The sequence below is a fragment of the Alosa sapidissima genome, chromosome 10, assembly GCF_018492685.1.
Source record: "Alosa sapidissima isolate fAloSap1 chromosome 10, fAloSap1.pri, whole genome shotgun sequence".
Classification (NCBI taxonomy): Eukaryota; Metazoa; Chordata; class Actinopteri; order Clupeiformes; family Clupeidae; genus Alosa; species Alosa sapidissima.
In genome coordinates this window covers 37,973,991-37,995,454 of record NC_055966.1, presented here as the reverse complement: position 1 = coordinate 37,995,454, position 21,464 = coordinate 37,973,991, and the positions used below count along the sequence as shown (strand labels likewise).

Here is a 21,464-nt window from a genome sequence, read left to right as displayed (position 1 = left end):
AAAAAAAAGGCCATGTCATGTCAACCACCCATATGCAAATATTAGAGACCCAGAGGAAGAGACAGAAACTGAGAGCACTCCGATGGAAAAGAGAGAGAGACTTTAAAACCCCACTGAGACGACTATGCCAGAGTTTCCCTATAGCCAAAAGTGTTGTTTAGTCCACTTCTTGAAGAGATAATGGATGCATTGGGTCGTTTATTTCAATACCATCCACCCTATCGGTAGAACTGATCTTACTACAGCCTCTGAAAGACAATGAGACAAAATCACACAAACACACTGCATGCCAAGTAAGAGAGTTTACAAAAGTTTAGACTATATTAAGAAGACTGGCACCACCTAGTGGTTTAGATGGCAATATTTGCCAATTATTTGCAGATGATGACTATTGTATTGCTCTATATCTTTAGCCAATCAATAATATTGTCAGGGCAGGCAGATAGGACCCAAGACTCCTCCAGGCAGAATTACAGACAAACACACTTTATTGCTAACTACAAAACTTACAGAATTACAAAACATCTATGACTACGACAAGACAGAGAGACGATCCAACAAAGGACAGAGAAACAGGGGGGTAGAAATACACAGAGCAATTAACAGAAAGACAGGACTGGACGAAACCAACGAGACAATAACAGGGAACAGGTGAGGACGCAGAAACGGGGGGAAAACTAACAAGACAGGAAGCACAGACCAAATAAGGAGATGGGCAGAGACAAAGACAGGTGACAGGCAGGAAAACACAAAGCACATGGGGAACCAGGCAAACACAGCACACACAGGACACACAGCACACACAGGACACACAGCACACACAGGACACTACTCAAAATAGCCACCTGGGGAACCAGGCAAACACAGCACACACAGGACACACAGCACACACAGGACACTACTCAAAATAGCCACCTGGGGAACCAGGCAAACACAGCACACACAGGACACACAGCACACACAGGACACTACTCAAAATAGCCACCTGGGGAACCAGGCAAACACAGCACACACAGGACACACAGCACACACAGGACACACAGCACACACAGGACACACAGCACACACAGGACACACAGGACACTACTCAAAATAGCCACCTGGGGAACCAGGCAAACACAGCACACACAGGACACTACTCAAAATAGCCACCTGGGGCACCAGGCAAACACAGCACACACAGGACACTACTCAAAATAGCCACCTGGGGAACCAGGCAAACACAGCACACACAGGACACACAGCACACACAGGACACACAGCACACACAGGACACACAGGACACTACTCAAAATAGCCACCTGGGGAACCAGGCAAACACAGCACACACAGGACACTACTCAAAATAGCCACCTGGGGAACCAGGCAAACACAGCACACACAGGACACACAGCACACACAGGACACACAGGACACTACTCAAAATAGCCACCTGGGGAACCAGGCAAACACAGCACACACAGGACACTACTCAAAATAGCCACCTGGGGAACCAGGCAAACACAGCACACACAGCACACACAGGACACACAGGACACACAGCACACACAGGACACTACTCAAAATAGCCACCTGGGGAACCAGGCAAACACAGCACACACAGGACACACAGGACACACAGGACACTACTCAAAATAGCCACCTGGGGAACCAGGCAAACACAGCACACACAGGACACTACTCAAAATAGCCACCTGGGGCACCAGGCAAACACAGCACACACAGCACACACAGGACACACAGGACACTACTCAAAATAGCCACCTGGGGAACCAGGCAAACACAGCACACACAGGACACACAGCACACACAGGACACTACTCAAAATAGCCACCTGGGGAACCAGGCAAACACAGCACACACAGGACACACAGGACACACAGGACACTACTCAAAATAGCCACATGGGGAACCAGGCAAACACAGCACACACAGGACACTACTCAAAATAGCCACCTGGGGCACCAGGCAAACAGAGGACACACAGGACACTACTCAAAATAGCCACCTGGGGAACCAGGCAAACACAGCACACACAGGACACACAGCACACACAGGACACTACTCAAAATAGCCACCTGAGGAACCAGGCAAACACAGCACACACAGGACACTACTCAAAATAGCCACCTGGGGCACCAGGCAAACACAGCACACACAGGACACTACTCAAAATAGCCACCTGGGGCACCAGGCAAACACAGCACACACAGGACACTACTCAAAATAGCCACCTGGGTGGCACAAAGTCACTCCATCAAGGCAGAATCCTGACAAATATACTGTACAGAGCAGGTAATTAAATGCTGTTAATGCTGGTAGCTGGTTTTAGCTGGTCTTTGTTGGTTTTCTTCCAGCTCTTGCTGGTGTAGCTGGTTGGGCTACCAGCTCGATATGCTGGCGTGACCATCTGAGGAAGCTGGTCATGCTGGTTTGACCAGCCTGTCGTGTGGGATACAGCTGGTGCAAGATGGTCATGCTGGTGAACAGCCTGCCATGCTTGACATTGTTGGTGTAAGATGGTCATGCTGGTTTGACCAACATAAGCTGGCACGGCCAGTTAAACCAGCAGTGTAGACCAGCAACACCAGCTAAAATGACCAGCTTGAGGTGGTACGACAAGCAAAACCAGCTGAATTACCATCATAAGCTGTGAAAACCAGCTGAAGGTATGTTTTCACAAGAGATTTGCTGGTCTAGCTGGTCAACCATCATAGGGTGGTCAAACAAGCTGGTCAACAAGCTGGTCAACCAGCAAACCACCTTTACCTGGTCAGGCTGTTTTTTTCAGCAGGGATTGCTGTTTTTATATTGCCATCATGCCATGTCAGTGTAAAATGTAGCTCAAATTAAATAATACTAATAAAAAGACTTTTGCATTCCCAAAAGTATTAGCAGGGAGTCCCAAAAGTATATTTTTTATTTAAAATGTGTGAACTCTGAACTCTGTCTTTGCATACACAGCTCAAGTTGTGAATATCCTACAAATAATTTAAAGTCGTGAAGTGGTCTGAAATGACCACCATTCTAACTTTCACTCACCTGATGAGAACTTGTGTGAACTCTTTGTATCGATATGAATATTTGAACGAGTGAATAAAAAATAGAAATAATTATCCCAGAAAGTCCCAGAAATATGACTTTAATAGAAGTTAGTTAGTTATTAACAATAATTGATAAACTTTTAGAATAGTTTTAGTCACTTGAGGTAAACACAGACCCTGTAATGTCCTGCTGTATAGTGCTATAGTGAAGGTGCAGTAGCCAGAAAAGTTGTGGGTTCAGATCAGTTGTTTTCGTCTCCTAGACCTAGAAGAAGTAAAATTACATGAAAAAATATGAATAGTAAATTTCTTCTGATATGTCATTTATGTAAGAATATTGCAATTTCTGTAATCTTACTTACCGATACCAAAGTATCCCTATTGCAAGCAGCACAATGGACAAAACAACCCCTAAGACGATTGAGATCGCCGCGGTGCAATGTTGTGGTTTGTCATACTCTGAGGAATTTAGAAATGCAAATTACACAACACTGATGCACTGCTATTTTCTGAAATTGGCCATTTTTATTTTTTTTACCTGGTATGATGAAATGAGCCACACTGATTCCCAAGCTGCTGTTACTGATGCAGGTGTAGTTATGGCCTTTTGCCTCTTGCAGGTGGAGTTTGCTACCTGCATCAGATATATTAGATGTCTCATTGGTCACCTCCACACCGTCAACCAGCCATGTGATCACAGGACTGTCCCACTGGGCTCTCTCACCAGACACGTCACACTGGAGTTTAACAGACGCCTTTGGAGGCTCCTCTGAGGGAGGGGGCACATGCACATGTAGGCAGAGAGAGAGAGAGAGACAATAAGCTTTCCTACTTTTTGTCTACTAATATTTTGCTCTGAGCTGTTTTTAATCCAATGACACAGCAGAGGCTGTTGACTAAAACTCTGTTAACTTCATGCTTGCTTACACAAAGCAGTATAATACATTTTGAACTGTGAGAAAGTTTCTTTATTTTATGAAGTTGTTGATTGAACAAAGAACTCCTGCACACTGAATTTAACGGGCAAAATACAATTCAAAGACCCAGAGTTTTGGGAAGAGGATTGGGGTTGGATTTGGGTATCTCTCATTTTTTTATATATATTTTTTTAATGTTTTAGTACGTTTATAAATTTATTTTATTATTATATATTTTGTCATCTTCCAAGGGGTGCTTTGATGTCTGCTTTTCTAACAGGCTTGCAGTGCTCCCCCACTTCCCACGGCTATGCAAAGACCTTACTGTACCTCTGATGATGTCTGTTGATAATGCAAAAGCTCATTTCCATGCAGCATGCAAATGAAGGAGACAGATGCACTTTATACAGCACATGTTGCCTACTTACAGTTAAGATAGCACTTTTACTGCATGTGATGATTGTGGGCAGCAATACCCAATTAAGTTGCTGGACGTGTGAAGTGTGTAGCCTATAACATTTACAGCATCAGTGAATGCACCCAGAAATATACTGTATGATAATGGCACCATATTAGAAGAAACCAGTTATGAAACCAGTATGACTTGATAGTAGCAGTAGCATTTTAAATAGGCCAGCCTTTGTGTTTGATGACTATCAATGCAAAATATGCTGCTGAACTGGTAAGAAGCTTCTATTTTTACAACCACCCTCCACAGCTGAATGCTGCACAGAGAGAATCCACCTTACCGCTTTTGCTAACGTCTTTTTCCGAAAATGTTTGTGTCCCGTCTTGGTCTGTGACAGTGATGGTGTAGCGGCCAAAGTCTGAGTCCCGAACACCAGAGATCTTCAGAGTAGCTCCTTCCTTCTCTATACTGATTCTGGGGCCTTGCGTTTTACCAGGGTCACCCTGCCAGGTTGCCAGTCTCCTGGACCCTGCGGCAGTATTGCACTCCCACGCCACCATGAAGATCTTTTCAACAGGAATCTTCTCTATGAAAGCCTCCAGTACAAGCTCTCTACCCAGAGCAACATGGAATGGATGTGGATTTGTGAAGTGTACCGATAAGCCCTGGGCCATACGCAGCCCTGTGGAGGACATAACAAGGGGCTGAATCGGATTGTTATCAACAGGTAATTTATTAGGCTTAACGGTTAAACTGAAAATGTGAACATAAAATGAGACTTACACATAGCCACGATAGAACAAGCATTCCATTTTAGATTCATCCTCAGCTTTAAAGTTGACCTGTTGTGTTTCTTTCTGTGACCATTAAAGAATAAAGCAGTTTAATTAATACAAAATTAGCATTTAGTAAAATATGTAGCCTACTGTTGTGTATTTGTTATCTGTAGTTATGTTGTTATGTTTGGCTTGATGCCAACTGTGTTAAACACATTCTATAGAACCATAAATAAACAGACATAAAATGTTCCATGAGAATGAAAGAAGTTTCTCTTACTCAGCTCAACACTGTCCGGATAGCTGTTCCTCAAGCAAATGAAAGGGCGTTCCTGCCCAACCTAGCCCAGCCAAGTGGACTTAAAAATGTCCTGCCCCTGCAACTACGGAAGCACAAGCCTATAGGCAATTATCCACTACCATATAATTACACTTCTTTGATCTCCCCTCAACATGGGCAACAAAAGAGCCAACACAATATAATAACAAAATCACTTGCAGCAACATTCCAGAAAGCAGGTCTTAAAAATCTGAATTAGTTAACCCTGAGGAAAAGGAATTTCTGGGTTTCCCATTCCAGTAAGAAATGAAGTAAGACTCGATGAACATAACAAACCCAGATCAGGCTGCAGATCATTTGTTTTTGTTCACCCTCCCTCCATGCCTCCCATCCTGTCCTCCTGCCATAACCCCTCCTAACCCTAACAATAGCAGGATGGAGGAAGGAAGGAGAGACAGCTGTAACCCCTTCTTATGGGCTGTCAGTATAAACATAAAACTGTGGCGCAACATGATCCTGAGCTCTCAGCCGTGGAATGAACTGGCTGGCTGAATTCCTGTATACCAGTAGGCTACAAATTAGGAGATAATAAATAATGACATTCGATAGCGCGGTGCCTCCACTGTAAAAATACTACACTTAGGCATAGTTTACTATTTTAAGCTAAACCACCATTAATTAACGGTACCCGTGTGGAAAAGTCAGCGATAACTTACAATACACAATACAATTTTCATAAAACAGCAGTATCACAACAAACACATGTAAAAGTAGTATTAAATAACAAATAAAACCAGTGCCGCTGCTGGCTATTTTGGTGCCCAAAGCAGAATTGCTTTGTGGTGCCCCCCCCCCCCCCCTGTATAATTTTATTTATTTATTTAATACATTTTATTTATTAAATAAATAAATAAAATTATACAGTAATATTTAAATGATAATAATGAGTGATTTTACTTTAAAATATTGATTTCCTAAGAAATACTACTAATTTGATGCCGTTTAACTAATTTATAAACGGTGCGCTCTCACTTTAAGAGCGTCTACACAACTCTCATAATGGTCTTTTTGCCAGCTCCATTGAAATACTAGCCTATGGCTAGTCAGCAAACTCTAACATGGTTTGTGCCACATTTAGCACAATATTAGCAGTAGGCTAGGCATGATATTAAGTTGGTATAAACAGCTAGCTAGACATGTTCTGTTTGCAATGAAAAGTGATATACTGTATGAGCCTGGTAGCCACTACAGTACCTGAGTGGAATGTGTTAAATCGGCATACTGTACTTCATGTAAATGATTAGTTTAAGGGAAACAAATTATTGAAGACTTCAAGACTCACCAGTCCCATTACACAAACACAAGTAAACTACCAGTGCTTTTTCAAAGTTCTCAATGTCTCGTTTTAATGTCAGGGCCCTCGGAAGTCTACCAATGAAGTGTGGAGATACATTGAGCCTCGTAAATGGTGTAAAACAGTGATTTATTTACATGGCTAGCCCGATGCCGAAGCACCACCATTGAAAAAGCTGTTGGTAGTATCGGCTAACTAGCGCCAGATTTTGGAGTGCAGGGGACAAGCCGAGATGGGCTATGAGGCATACGTTCACACTCGGTATCATGTTTCAACACACTTTAGGTCAATATCACACCGGAATTCTCCTTTAACTTGTCAATAGTATGCTACTGTAAACGCACCTGGAACAAAGTGTCCAGTGCCACCGCTACCACGCGCATCTCGCACTGTGTGCACGGCACCAAGGGACAAGGGGCAGCAAAGACAAGGTATTGGTTGGTCTGGCTGCTGGCTGAACAAGATTGAACTAACCCATATCAGCTGTTTTGGAACTGAAACATCAGAGTTTTCCATCTCAGGAGGATTAATCAACCCAGGGTTAGACAGAGAGTTAGTTAAACCTCCTTTCTGGAACATCCCTCAGGCCTCTGCTTATGCAACAGGGGCACCCACAGGATTCGTATTCGTGTTGGACTGCACCATACAAAAATGGTTTTGCTAGTTTTAAGTTAATAAACTCATTTGTTGCCTATGTTTTTAAATAGGCATCTACATTTTTGTTGTCTTAGATAACTCAATGCAAGCTAATTTGCCAGCACTGAACGCCATTCACAGATTTTAAATGAAAATGAATTGTAAGAAATAATAAAGGTTAACCAGACACTTAAAGGAACCGTATGTAAATCAAATCTTAAAGGAACCATATGTAAGATTGTGGCCAAAACTGGTACTGTAATCACTTTCAAATTACTGTAGAGCGGTGTATCCCCTCCCCCTCCCCCCTGACTCGAGGTTGCCAACCTGGATGCCGAAACACTACTGACTTCGTGATTAGTAGATAGGTGGAGGGTGGCGCATCAGGCCAAAACACAACATGACATGACAAAACACAACATCAACATCAGTTGAGGGCTGCAACTTTTTAAATGACAATATCCTGGCCGGACCACTGTTGTCAGTGATACAAGTATTTGAAATGAACATAATTACTTAATATTTAGTGACATATCAGGGCCATTTTATGATTAATTGAAATACATTTCTTACATGCGGTTCCTTTAAGCATGTGTTTCATGATGGGCACACACTTCCAAAACAGAAACACTTTCATCTGAGCTATTACAGAACGATCAGATGCAATGTCCTGCATAAAGATGACAGAATAGATTAACAGAACATTTAAACTTGTTTTCTGATGTTAACATCAGCCTGGGTGAACCCACACTAGCCTGTTAGCAAATGTATTTGCTAGGGATGCTAACAGAACATCTCTCTCTTTAGTAACAAAGTATTTGAAAGGTAAGGACCACACTTTCCTCCAAGGTACAGTACATTTTACCATTCAGATTAAAAGTTTACTTAAATTGAGGGACCAAGCCAAAGGAATTTGACAACTTGATTCTGGTTTTATATTACATTTACATTTTGTAATTGCACATCAACTCACCAACTTTGGAGAAAACATAGTTAGGGATTATATTCCATAAAGACCAGATTTGGTACAGAGTCCGTCAACGACAGTCAGTTGGGCTACAAGCTGTCAGCTTGGCCACAATCTGTAACCTAAACAAATGCATATAGGCCAACGGACCCCTTATCCCTATTTTTTTTATTGTCAAGAGTATACGAAATGCAAGCATGTAATAATAAGTTAATGGTAATGTAAATCATCACAGATTTCCTCTGATAGGCACTAAGCAATGAATAAGTACAGTACATAGGACTTTAAGCTCTTCAGTGTCACCTATGGAAGGCAATGTTGTAAACGACAGTGGACAACACATTATTGGCGGGACAGTGCTGGGCACAGGCGTGTCCGTAATGCCAAACAATAAAAGTGGGCAAATATATCTCCAGATGCCCAGCAGGCAGACATGAGTTTCCTGTGTAGAAAACTCCCTTTCATCCAGCCCAAGAGACAGCTGGTCCGTGGGTAGAATGAGCTGGTAACACCTACTGTCTTGTATGCCAGATGAATCACCTCCTATCCAATGGGACAGTTTCTACTTTAAAAGCACACATGGCTCCATATGCCCATAGGGACCTGGGTTTGTCATTTCCCGATCCCACCCATCCTCTCTCTCCCACTTGCTTCCTGTCAGCCTCATCAATCTCCTACTGTATATAATAAATATTTATATATATATATATATATAAAAAAGCCAGTGTGGGCAGGATCTGGGATCCTGGGTTACTTGACCCTTTTTATTTTTTTTTGTTCCACACTCACACACACACACTCTCGCCCTCTTAGTCCCCACAGGAAAAAAGTAAAGATATCCAGCTCTGTTTCTTCCCCCCCCACAGTGGGACAACACTCACACTTCGTCCCCACAGAGAAAAGGAAAGACAACCCTCTAGACGTATCTCCAACACTTATGCAATTTACTGTACCCGCAGCCCGAAGCTGCCACTATAAATTCAACACAGGTCAGAGATATCTAGCTCTGTCTCTCTCCTTCCCCTCCACAGCGGAACAACACACACACACACACACACACTCTTCCTCAAGGGAAAGAAAATAAGAGCAAAAAACCAGACTCTCTCGCTCTCAAACCAGACACCTTACCAGTTATTTTACTGCCCCCGCAGCCCGCAGCTGCCACTGTGAAATCAACACAGGTCAGTTCTATCTCCTTTCTTCTCCCTTTTCCCCTCCCTTCCAGCTGGACAGTGATAAAACAACAATTACATAAACCTGTTGACCTAGTCAACCAAAACATAGGTGGTGAGCCTATCCAACTTAACTTTCCAATAACTGCAAAACCAAGACACCCAAACTGGTGGTTGTTATTCCGTTTGTTAACACTGTAGCACTAAGCATTGCCAGCATAGGTCTTGGATAGTGTGTTTTTGCTCTTTTTTTTAGCAATATGTTTTAAATTGTATTCATGCTATATGCCACAGGACTATACAGTATATTTATTTTATTTATTGTCATCATCACCCTGTGACATTTGCACTTTTGGAAGTGAACTTAAATCCTGAACTTTGGGTAAACTTCCACTAAAATGTCACTTTTGACTCTTGCCTATGAAGGGATGAGCCATGGATGAATTTACTATGTCTGATGTCTGTCTATGTCTTTGGCTTCTTATCTCTGTTTGGTGTCGTCTTGTCTGTTGTACTGTAGAGCACACTGCAGCAAATTCCTAACAACTTCTGTTGTATGGCAATTAAAGTATTGAATCTTGAATCTAAGTTTAATCGTCACCAAACAAAGACCGTTGAGAAAACATGAACACTACACAGCCTCCTATTTTCTCATTGGCACACACACAGCATTATCGCATGAAACTCTCACACACACAGCTCAACATGTATTGATATCACAGCAAAGAAAATAAGTTCCCCAAGTACTTGTCAGTTTAATCGATTACTTATTTTAATTGGTTCACAAATCTGTCATAAGTGAACACTTTTCCTCCTATATCCAATGACCTATAGACGTCACAGTCATTAATATAGGCATATCAACACTCTTAATGACACAAACTTCAATACTCTCATTAATGTGCAGCTCTTAATTTCTAATTTATCTAATAAATTAGCTTTACTTTGGTTCTTTTTCCCGCATAAAGGAGTAAAGACTTTTTGCTTTCACCTGGTCAGAATGTCTTCACTGCATGCAGGGTGTGCGCAATGCAACAGAGTTTCCCCTCTTGGCAGGCTTCCAGGTGGGATTCAGTCGCGTCAATCAGGGTGCCAAGATGGACTCTTCTTACAGATGTTCAGAATCCAAAATCTACCCCCTAAGTCTCTTTGAACCCTTTGGATGTTCTCGTCTTTCTTCTCCTCTTGTGTTCGGGTCACGGTAGCCAAATGTTGTCGTCTTTCTTCTCCTCTTGCGAGATGCGTTGTGTTTTAGTTCTAATGTTTGTATTGAAGATGGTCAATACAAACATTAGAACTAAAACACAACGCAAACTTGACGGCGGGATCAGGATCGGCGATTAGATGATGATTTATTGTAGATGGTACAATAATGAATAACAGAACACAGGCTAAGTCTCGAATAGTAAAACTGTGCAGAGTCAAACAGTTGTGGTTGTTATTAGAAGCGGCTGCTGAGCCTTCCGACAGAAGATGGTCCTCGGGTCGCTTCCTCGATCCATCTCAGAGACAAAGCCTGTTATACTAAAACATACAAACGTCAATCATGCCAACGTGTCGTCGTGGACGAGGCTGAAGTTGGCACTACATTCAGATCGCGGGGGAGTTAATTTTCCATTCCACCTTAAATATTGCAATTTTCTACCACAAGGGTAGCCTGGCGGGCCATCCTATATCATTGAAATGTATAGTCTGGCATCGAACCATTCACCTCGCTTAATCCAAGGGGCGGGCAGAGAATTGTCTTTCAAACTGCCTAGGCATACAATAGGCCAGCGCTACGACCATATCCGTATCCGGTATTCCACTATCGTGGAAAATGGTGTTTTTAGCCCTTTGAAAATATAGTATGTATTTGTGAAATTGCAGAATTTCAGCACTAGAACAGCCACACTCATCTCAGGAAGGATTTTGCAAGGGATCTTTCACCACATTCTGAAACTACACTCTCTCCTCTTTCCAATGACACCCCACTTGTGAAATTCTATCGTGGAAAATGGCGTTTTTAGCCCTTTGAAAATATAGTATGTATTTGTGAAATTGCAGAATTTCAGCACTTGAACAGCCACACTCATCTCAGGAAGGATTATGCAAGGGATCTTTCACAACATTATGAAACTACACTCTCTCCCCTTTCCAATGACACCCCACTTGTGAAATTCCATCATGGAAAATGGCATATTTAGCCCCTTTGAATTTATACTATGTATTTGGGAAATTGCAGAATGTCAGCACTTGAACAGCGACAGACATCCCATAATGCATTTTGCAAGGGATCTTTCACCACATTCTGAAACTACACTCTCTCCTTTTCCAATGACACCCCACTTGTGAAATTCTATTGTGGAAAATGGCCTTTTTCGCCCTTTGAAAATAATAGTATGTATTTTGGAAATTGCAGAATTTAAGCACTTGAACAGCGACATTCAAAGTAAAAAAAAAGTCAAAGTCAAAGTCAGCTTTATTGTCAATTTCTTCACATGTTCCAGACATACAAAGAGATCGAAATTACGTTTCTCACTATCCCACGGTGAAGACAAGACATATTTTACCAATTTAAGTCCACAGACAAACATAACATTCAAGTAAAACAAAAAAGTAAGTAAATAAGTAAATAAGAGGGCAATATAATAATGAAAAAAATCAGAGCAGCAAAATTTGGTTGAAATTGTGCATAGACAGTCAATAAAATACTAGTGCAAAGTCAGGCCAATAAAAGGCTTGGGTAGTTCTGTTTGACCTAAGTAAGAAAGAAGGTGGCATAGTGGTGCAAGTTATGTAAGAGCAGCGGAAGTGTTGTGTTTTCAGGACAACAACAACAAGTTGTAAAGTGTACAAGTGTGCAAGTGTGCAAGTGGAGTAGTGCAGGCGGCCATTGTGGGTCCAATGTCCAGGATGTTATGTAGCTGAGGGTGGAGGGGGGAGAGGAGGGAGAGAGTTCAGCATCCTTACAGCTTGGTGTATGAAGCTGTTGGTGAGTCTGGTAGTGCGGGAGCGCAGGCTTCTGTACCTCTTCCCAGAGGGCAGTAGATCAAACAGATTGTGAGCGGGGTGACTTGCATCACTCACAATTTTGGTCGCCTTGCGGGTGAGGTGGGTGGTGTAAATGTCCTTCAGGGAGGGGAGTGAAGCACCAATAATCCTTCCAGCTGTGTACACTATGCGCTGCAGGGCTTTCCTGTTGTATTCAGTGCAGCTTCCGCCCCACACAGCGATACAGCTGGAGAGGATGCTCTCAATGGTGCCTCGGTAGAATGTGGTCATGATGGCTGGTGGAGCACTTGCTTGCCTGAGTTTCCGCAGGAAGTACAGGCGGCGCTGAGCTCTCTTCGCCAGTGATGCAGTGTTGGTGGTCCAGGAGAGGTCTTCACTGATGTGCACCCCCAGGAATTTGGTGCTGCTCGCTCTCTCCACCACAGCACCGTCGATGGTCAGTGGCAGGTGTTGGGTGTGACCTCTCCGGAAGTCAACAACAATCTCTTTGGTCTTGCTGACGTTCAGCAGGAGGTTGTTGTCCCTGCACCACGTGGTCAGATGGTCGACCTCCAGCATGTATTGAGTCTCGTCGCCCTTGGTGATGAGACCCACCAGAGTTGTGTCGTCAGCAAATTTCACTATGTGATTGTTGCTGTAGGTTGCAGTGCAGTCATGCGTCAGCAGGGTGAAGAGCAGCGGACTGACATACATCCCATGAAGGATTTTGCAAGGGATCTATCACCACATTCTGGAACTACACTCTCTCCTCTTTCCAATGACACCCCACTTGTGAAATTCTATCGTGGAAAATGGCATATTTCGCCCCTTTGAGTTTATAGTATGTATTTGAGAAATTGCAGAATTTCAGCATTTGAACAGCGACAGACATCCCGTAATGCATTTTGCAACGGATGTTTCACTACATTCTGAAACTACACCCTCTCCTCTTTCCAATGACACCCCCTATGTGAAATTCTATTGTGAAAAATGGCCCTTGAAAATAAAATGTATTTGGGAAATTGAAGATTTTCAGCACTAGATTTGGTCTAGACTACCCATAATGCACTTGTCATGGGACATTTATTTTGGCCTATTTTTCTGATTATACATTTTCAGCACTACATTTGGTCCCTATTACTTAAAAGTCATTTGCCACATTTCTGTCATTTTTGGGGCCATTAGTGTTTCTACCTTGTCTTATTGGGGGCCAAGCATTAAAGCTGCGTAGGGACCCTATAGGGCTAGTAGCAGAGGTGGAAAGTAACGAAATACATTTACTCACGTTACTGTATTGAGTAGTTTTTCTGTGTATTTTGTATTTTTTAAGTAGTTTATAAAATCGGTATTTTAAATTGTACTTGATTACTTTTTGAGTGAAGTATTGTACTTCGCTACATCAAAAATCCCATCCGTTACTTGAGTAAAAAAAAAAAAAAAAGACTAACGAAAACAGAAAGGGAGAGAAAAAAAATTGCGCCCTAAACCACTAGCCTAGTGATAATGATCAGCATGTAGCCTACAACAGGACATGAATCAAGCTGGCGCCATGCAGTCTTTCTGAAAGTGATGGAGATGGAGCTGGATCACGAGATGCATCAGATTACATGTGTAGCCTAACCTATGAAAGTGTATTTTCTGCTATTCCAATGGGTTGTCTCAGTTCGTTTTAGCACCAATGATTGCGGAGATATTCAAGCAAACACCATGGGATTTCGTGTTTTGACGTTTGTGCTCACCTTTCTTTGGAAAGAAGTTTATTAGCAGTTGTTTCCCCTCATTTTGATGTCTCTCTTTTTCCTGTTTTGGCCTTTGTTTTTAGTAACCTGACTTGGCTTTCTTGGGGAAAGACATTGCACCAGCAGCACAACAATTAGCGGTCCACTACTAGCGATGCTCAACTAAATAAACAAAAGATAGACTACCTTATGAATGTGCAGGCGGACTAAACCATTTAGCTCTTTAGCAAGGGAGAGTGAGAGTGACCTTAGACAGTTTTCACTATGTTTTGTATACAAAATCCAGTCAGTCAAACTTTACATTTCGTCTGACATTCATTTTTACATTTAATTTGGAAGTTAAAATATTCAGGTAAAATAAATATATGGTGGAAATAAGTATTGAACGCTTAATTTTTTTTTTCAGTAATTGGCCTAAACTTCCAGTGAGTCTATTCCAAATTTTCACCACACATTATATTAACACACATATAAAAAATCCAAACATAAGAGTTTTGTGTATTAAAGTGGAATGACACAGGAAAAAAGTATTGAACGTGCCTACTGAAATTTCTTCAATACTTTGTGGAAAAGCCTTTGTTTGTAAAGACAGCTTCAAGACATTTCCTGTATGACAAAACTTATTAGTCGCAGTATCAGGTGTGATTTTGGTCCATTGTTCTAAACAGATTCCAGGGGTCCCTCTTGTGAATCCTGATCTTTAGTTCCAGATTACTTCCAGAACTGTTTAATTGAATTTAATTGAATTGGCTGCCTTCAAGTCTTTCTGGAGCTTTCTCCGAGTGGTCCTTGGCTCTTGGAATTGACTATCCTTCTGACTCCCTGGTCAGAAATATTGCGAGGAGATCCTGTGCCGGTTGATGATGCAGTGATGTTTCTTCCACTTGAAGATAATGGCTCCCATGCTGCTTACTGGAAGATTCTGAAGTTTTGAAATGCATCTGTAACCAGTTTCATTGATATGTTTTGCAACAATAAGGTTGCAAAGGTCTTGGGAGAGCTTTTTGCTTTTATCCATCATGAAATGTTTCTTGTGTGACACCTTGGTAATGAAAAACCTTTTTATAGCCCATCAATATGTAGGCTACTAACCAAGCTTATGGTATATTAATTTGCGCAGATAGAAAGGATAACTACTCTCTAACTACTTACAGATTCCAGCTCGTTCCTTCCTTTTCCTTGCCTTAGTGCTTTTTCTTAGCGTGTTCAATACTTTTTCCCTGTGTTATTCCACTTCATTACACATGACTCTACTTATGGAGTTTTTATGTGTGGATTACCTGAGTTATTACTAATGCCTGATGAAAATGTTGTGCCCCCTGTATTCCACTTTTCAAGGGCCCTCTCCTCCATTGCCCTATACTTCCCACTTCCCCCCCCTAGTTTGACGCCCTTTAATCTGCTGATCCTTCTGCTCGTTTCCAAATATAAAAAAAACTCTCTGCAACTCAATATGGCCTGCCTGCCTCAGCTGCCTGTGAGGGGCTTTTCAGTTGTGCTGGATTACTGTTCACTGCAAAGCGACCCAAGGATGAGTGCAACTAACTTTGAAAATCAACTACTGCTCGAACTTAAAGAACTTAAAGGAGGTGATTTTTCACATAGATCTCCATTTCTCAACATCCTTATCAGGCAAGTACCTCTACTCGGTGGCCATATTGCAACACTTTTTGGGCACTTATCGTGCATCTATTTCGGCAGAAATGCGCGTGCGTAAGGCTTCACGACACCAACCTTGCTCCAGCAGCGAGATCACAACAGATGATTAGATGTATTTTACAACACACCACATGATTGGCTCAATGTATTCACATGTCAATGTTTTGCCGCGGAAGGGTTGTGATATGTGTAGACAACTGTTACAAACTAACCCCATGCATTACTATGGAGGATTTTTTGAGTGCTGTATCTCCTCATTAGAAAGTCTCTGGTAAAACTGGTTGTTCTGGTACCCCCCCCCCAAAAAAAAAAAAAGTAACTAAGTAACTTTTACTTAAAGTACATTTTAAATTAACTACTTTTTACTTTTACTTGAGTACATTTTCAGATTGGTATTTTAACTTGTACTTGAGTAATATTTTATCAAGGTATTGGTACTTTTACTTGAGTACAATATTTTCATACTTTTTCCACCTCTGGCTAGTAGGATTTGTTATTATGCTTCTTTCTAGTGCCATGGGAGTCCATGGCAGCACATACAAATGTACATAGTAAAATGCTCAAACTTTGCACACTTATTCTACTCAGGCCACTGACCAATTTCACCAAGTTACTGCCCCCAAAACCTCAAATATCTAGGACCACCAACTGGTCAAAATCCATCAATCTTTTAACAGCATTAATGCAAAGAGCTCTGCAATGCTTTGATCTATCAAGCTCAAACTTGATCAGTGGATTAAGGCAAAAGGTAAGGCCCCACCCATCAATTTACAAGACTTTATCATGTGCACTGTAGCACCACCAACAGACCAAGGTGAAAACTTTCCGAAAGCTTCACAGCTCTTGAATTTTGTCCATTTCTCTCTAAATTTGCAGCTCTGCAGCTATATTTGGGGGCCAAGCAGTTGAGCAGCAACAGTTTAGTAGCATGGGACGCACTAAAGATGTATGTGTTAAGTCTAGACTTGAAAATAGGGAGGGTGTCTGCTAATCAAAGTGTTGGAGAGAGTTCATTCAAGAGGAGGGGTGCGGTGTAGCAGAAAGCTCTGCCTCTACTGTTGGGATTACAAGAAGTCCAGTATTCTGTGATCGTAGCAGTCTAGGTGGGTAATGTGGTAGGCTACTAAAATCTTTAATATAGGTGCCCAGCCATTTATGGCTTTGTATGTTACAAGAAATATTTTTTAAGTCAATGAGGTAGCCAGTGTAAAGATGCTAGGATGTGGGGAAATGTGTTCATATTTTTTGGTCCTAGTGAGTGTGCGAGCAGCTGCACTTTGTATAAGCAGCCAGTGTATAGAGCATTGCAATAGTCTATCCTTGAAGTGACAAAACTGTGGATTCATTTTTCAGTGTCTGGTAAGGATAAGGACTTCCTTATCTTTGAAATGTTCCTTAAATGGTAAAATTACGTTTTTATTTATTGATAGGTCCTGGTCAATTATAACTGCTAGATTTTTAGCACTTGTGGATGAGGTCAGTGGAAGATCACTATACAGTATGTAGAGTTCAAAAGCAGGAAGTTTATATATATATATATATATATGTATATATATATATATATATATATATTCTCTCCATGTTTTTATATCTCTTATACATGTAACATGTAACATACATACAAGTTTGTTTAACAGGGTTAATTAATCGGGCTTTATGGAAAGGTATAATTGTGTATCATCTGCATAACATATAATGGGAAAATAACTGGGATCCAATGAGCATATGGTATATGGGTATATGGTTCATTATGGACCTGTACAAATTCTTTACGGTTAAAAAGGTATGGTACATATCCATTATCAGCAGCAATGAGGAGGTCATTAAAAACTTTAACTAAGGCTGATTCAGTACTATGGTGAGCTCGAAAGCCAGACTGGTATAGTTCCTGGATTTTGTTCATATGTAAGAAGGCACAGATTTGTTTGGACTCTATTTTTTGTAAAGTATCTCTAAAGATACTAAAGATATTTTTTTCTAAAGTATCTCTAAAGTATTTTTGACATGAAAGGGAGATTAGATATAGGTCTATCGTTAGCCAGCTTGTAAGGATCAAGACTAGGTGACACAATAAGCTAAAACAAAATCCAAAACGGTGCTGTAGAGACGGAGCGGAAGTGGTTGACAACCCGGTCTCCATTGAAGCGCTTTTAAAAGCCCAGACTAGGAAATAATTAGCGTGTCTCCAAACACCTGCACCCAGCTCACCTGTAGGAGAGAGAGACGCAACACAGACAGGAGGAGGAGCCAGGCAAGGCTGTCACAATATCTGTCTATACGGTTCATACTGACTTTCCATATTTATTGAAATGTTCTTATAATATATTCAGTTTAATACTCTACATAAAAAAGCAATATAATAACTAGAAATGCAATTCCAAGGAATTACCAGTGCATGAAAAAGCTAAAGTTGTGATGTAAAATATCATGTATAGTTAAAACAGATAATACAGAGATGGTTACTACGGTGATGCTAGGATAGACATGGTGGTTGCATAGCTTAATAAAAGTTGAGAGTTTAAAAGTAGACTGTTTAAAAGCTGAATGTAGATAGTTTAAAAGTTGTTGATAGACAGTAGATAGTTTAAAAGTTATTGATAGACAGCTAGTTTAATAGATAGTTTAATGATAGTTTAAAAGTAGACAGTTTAAAAGTTGAAGGTAAATAGTTTAAAAGTTGTTGACAGACTGGAAGTTGAATGAATGTTGATATTCAAATAGTTTAATGGCTGTGTATAGGTAGATATTTGACGATAACTGAAAGTTGGAATGGCTCTAATGTTTGCTAGCAGTTATGCTAAGATTTTTAACTATGCTAACCATGCTACTTAGCTAACGTTTTCTAGCAGTTTAATGAATGTTGATATTCAAATAGTTTAATGGTGATAACTGAAAGTTGGAATGGCTCTAATGTTTACTAGCAGTTATGCTAAGATTTTTAATTCTGCTAACCATGCTACTTAGCTAATGTTTTATAGCAGTGCTAGCAATGCTAACATGCTAACCATGCTACTTAGCTAACTTAACTAACATTTTCTAGCAGTTTTGCTAAACATGCTAACTATGCTAGCAATGTTAACATGCTAACTATGTTAACCATGTGACTTAGCTAACCAAGCTTATAATTTTAGTAGTTATGCTAACTATATTAATTAACATGCTAACAATGATAGCATGCTAACTATGTTAACCATGTTACTTAGCTAACTTAGCTAATCATTTTTAGCAGTTATGCTAACTATGCTAACTAGCATGTTAACATGCTAGCATGCTAACTATGCTAACCTTGTTACTTAGCTAACTGAGCTAATCATTTTTAGCAGTTTTGCTAAAAATGCTAACTAACATGCTAGCATGCTAACTATGCTAACCATGTTACTTAGCTAACTTAGCTAATCATTTTTAGCAGTTTTGCTAAAAATGCTAACTAGCATGCTAACAATCATTTTTAGCAGTTATGCTAACTATGCTAACTAGCATGCTAACATGCTAGCATAGTAACAATGCTAACCATGTTACTTTAGCTAACCTAGCTAATCATTTTTAGCAGTTTTGCTAAAAATGCTAACTAACATGCTAACTATGCTAACCATGTGACTTAGCTAACCTAGCTAATCATTTTTAGCAGTTTTGTTAAAAATGTTAACAATGTTAGCAATGCTAACATGCTAACTAGCTACAGTGGGTAGGAGTCATAGCTGATGAAAAGTGTTGACATAGTTGATGACAAGTTAAAAGTTGTTGATAGACAGCTAGTGAATGTATATAGTTTAAAAGTTGAATGTAGATAGTTTAAAAGTTGTTGATAGACAGCTAGTTTAATAGATAGATAGTTTAATGATAGTTTAAAAGTAGACCGTTTAAAAGTTGAATGTAAAAAGTTCAGTAGTTTAATGGGTTACATTGTTTAACAGTGGATTATTGTAGTGAGGACTTTTATTTTGAAACAGTTTTGGGCAGAGGAAACAGTTGAATAGGATGTGTAGTCTTAATTGACCCAGATTGTATGCTTAAAGCCTGAGGCTGCAGGTGGCCTGAACACCTGCCATAGGATTCTAATTGCTTAACGGCCGTATTATGATGTCACAATCGGCAATGTTAAGTCTATGGGGATTTTTAAAAAGTTTTTCTTTAATAGTTTAAAAAGTATAAAAGTTTCAAAGTTGAAAAGTCAAACCAACCCGATCTGTTTGAAGACCTAAGTAACAAAGTTTGAATGAAGTTTCTAAGTTAAACTGTTCAAGAGAAATAGCGTACGGAAAAAGTGGTAAGCGGAATAATAATAAGAAGTTGCCTAGGAAGAACAGTACAGTGCATTTTCATGCACTGTAATAATATGATATTTGGAGTATGAGGTTTAGGAAACGTTTCAGATTTTATTCTTTCAATGATGCACATGTTTGTGTCATCCCAGCAAGGGTTTCACCAGCATTCTAGAAACAGGGCCACATCCCTTACCTATTTGCTGCAGGCAAGAGGGGGGAGGCTCTTGTTAGGATCCTGTCTTGTCTTCTTTTCCCGTTATGTCTGCTCCTCATGTGTCTTCCTGTTTGCTTTGTTTACTTCCTGTCCCTTGTGCCATGTGCTCCTTTGCTTGTTTGCCATGTGTCTCACTGCTCACTGTGGAGCTCCAGTGCTGTTGATCATGGTGTCGGAGAGGCAGTTCTTCAGTCTGACGAATTGTGGCCACTCTATCAGGTAGTCTGCAATCCAGGATACCAGGTGAGCATCCACACTCATCTGCAGGAGTTTTTCACCCAGTCTGAGGGGTTGGATGGTGTTAAAAGCACTGGAAAAGTCAAGGAACATGATACTCACAGCACTCTTCCCCTTGTCCAGGGGAGGGGGGGTGAGGAGTATTTGGTGGCTGTAGACTGGTGGCTGGTGAACAGCGTTAGTGTAGTCGCATTGTTCATGATCACATTGTGGGGGAGGGGTGCATCAGCCTTTGATGGTGGAGGTGCACGTTGCACTGAGAGTGAGGGGTGAGGTGTGAACCAGCAGGCAAGCAAGCAAGAGCAGTGTCTGAATTTAGTTGACTTTGTACTCTGCACAATGACAAAGTTGAGTCTAATCTAATCTATCCCTAGTGGCCAAACATCAACATTATTGTGTGGTGAATCCATGAACCAAGTCTGGTTTCGGTACGAGAAAGCATTTCCAAGATATGAGCTCATTTCCTGTAACTTTAGTACCTCCTAGTGGTCCAAGGTCACCAAATATATTGTGTGTCCTCGGGATGGGGTCCTAAGTCCATATACCAAGTTTGGTTTCGGTACGCGAAAGCATTGCTGATATATGAGCCTGTGATTATAGCGCCCCCACAGTGGTAAAAAGACTCCACATTTATTGTGTGTTTTTAGGATGGGAAAACATATAAACACAGTGGGTGCCTTGCAGCTTCAATGCTTGGCCCTGCAATAATAGGAAAATGTACAAACACAATGGGTGCCTACACTGCTTGGTCCCGAATAATAGGAAAGCGTAAATATACAATTGGGCTTTGCTACTGGCTCAAATAAGAAAAGGTAGAAACAG

At 40.9% G+C, this 21,464-nt stretch overlaps 1 protein-coding gene across 2 annotated transcripts; it reads right to left on the bottom strand.

Annotated features, from left to right (window-relative positions):
• Positions 1 to 3,126: 3,126 nt before the first annotated feature.
• LOC121720769 lies at positions 3,127 to 5,760 on the bottom strand. 2 transcript variants are annotated; one of them, XM_042107179.1, is made up of 6 exons: positions 5,427 to 5,760; positions 5,154 to 5,238; positions 4,711 to 5,052; positions 3,583 to 3,813; positions 3,407 to 3,503; positions 3,127 to 3,309 (listed from the first exon to the last, which is right to left on the bottom strand). In XM_042107179.1, the coding sequence occupies exons 2-6, from the start codon at positions 5,191 to 5,193 to the stop codon at positions 3,282 to 3,284; spliced, it is 738 nt and encodes a 245-aa protein (XP_041963113.1). In that variant the 5' UTR covers positions 5,194 to 5,238; positions 5,427 to 5,760; the 3' UTR covers positions 3,127 to 3,281. The 2 variants fall into 2 exon arrangements, with proteins under 2 accessions (XP_041963113.1, XP_041963114.1); XM_042107180.1 differs by having other exon boundaries at positions 5,154 to 5,227.
• Positions 5,761 to 21,464: the final 15,704 nt, after the last annotated feature.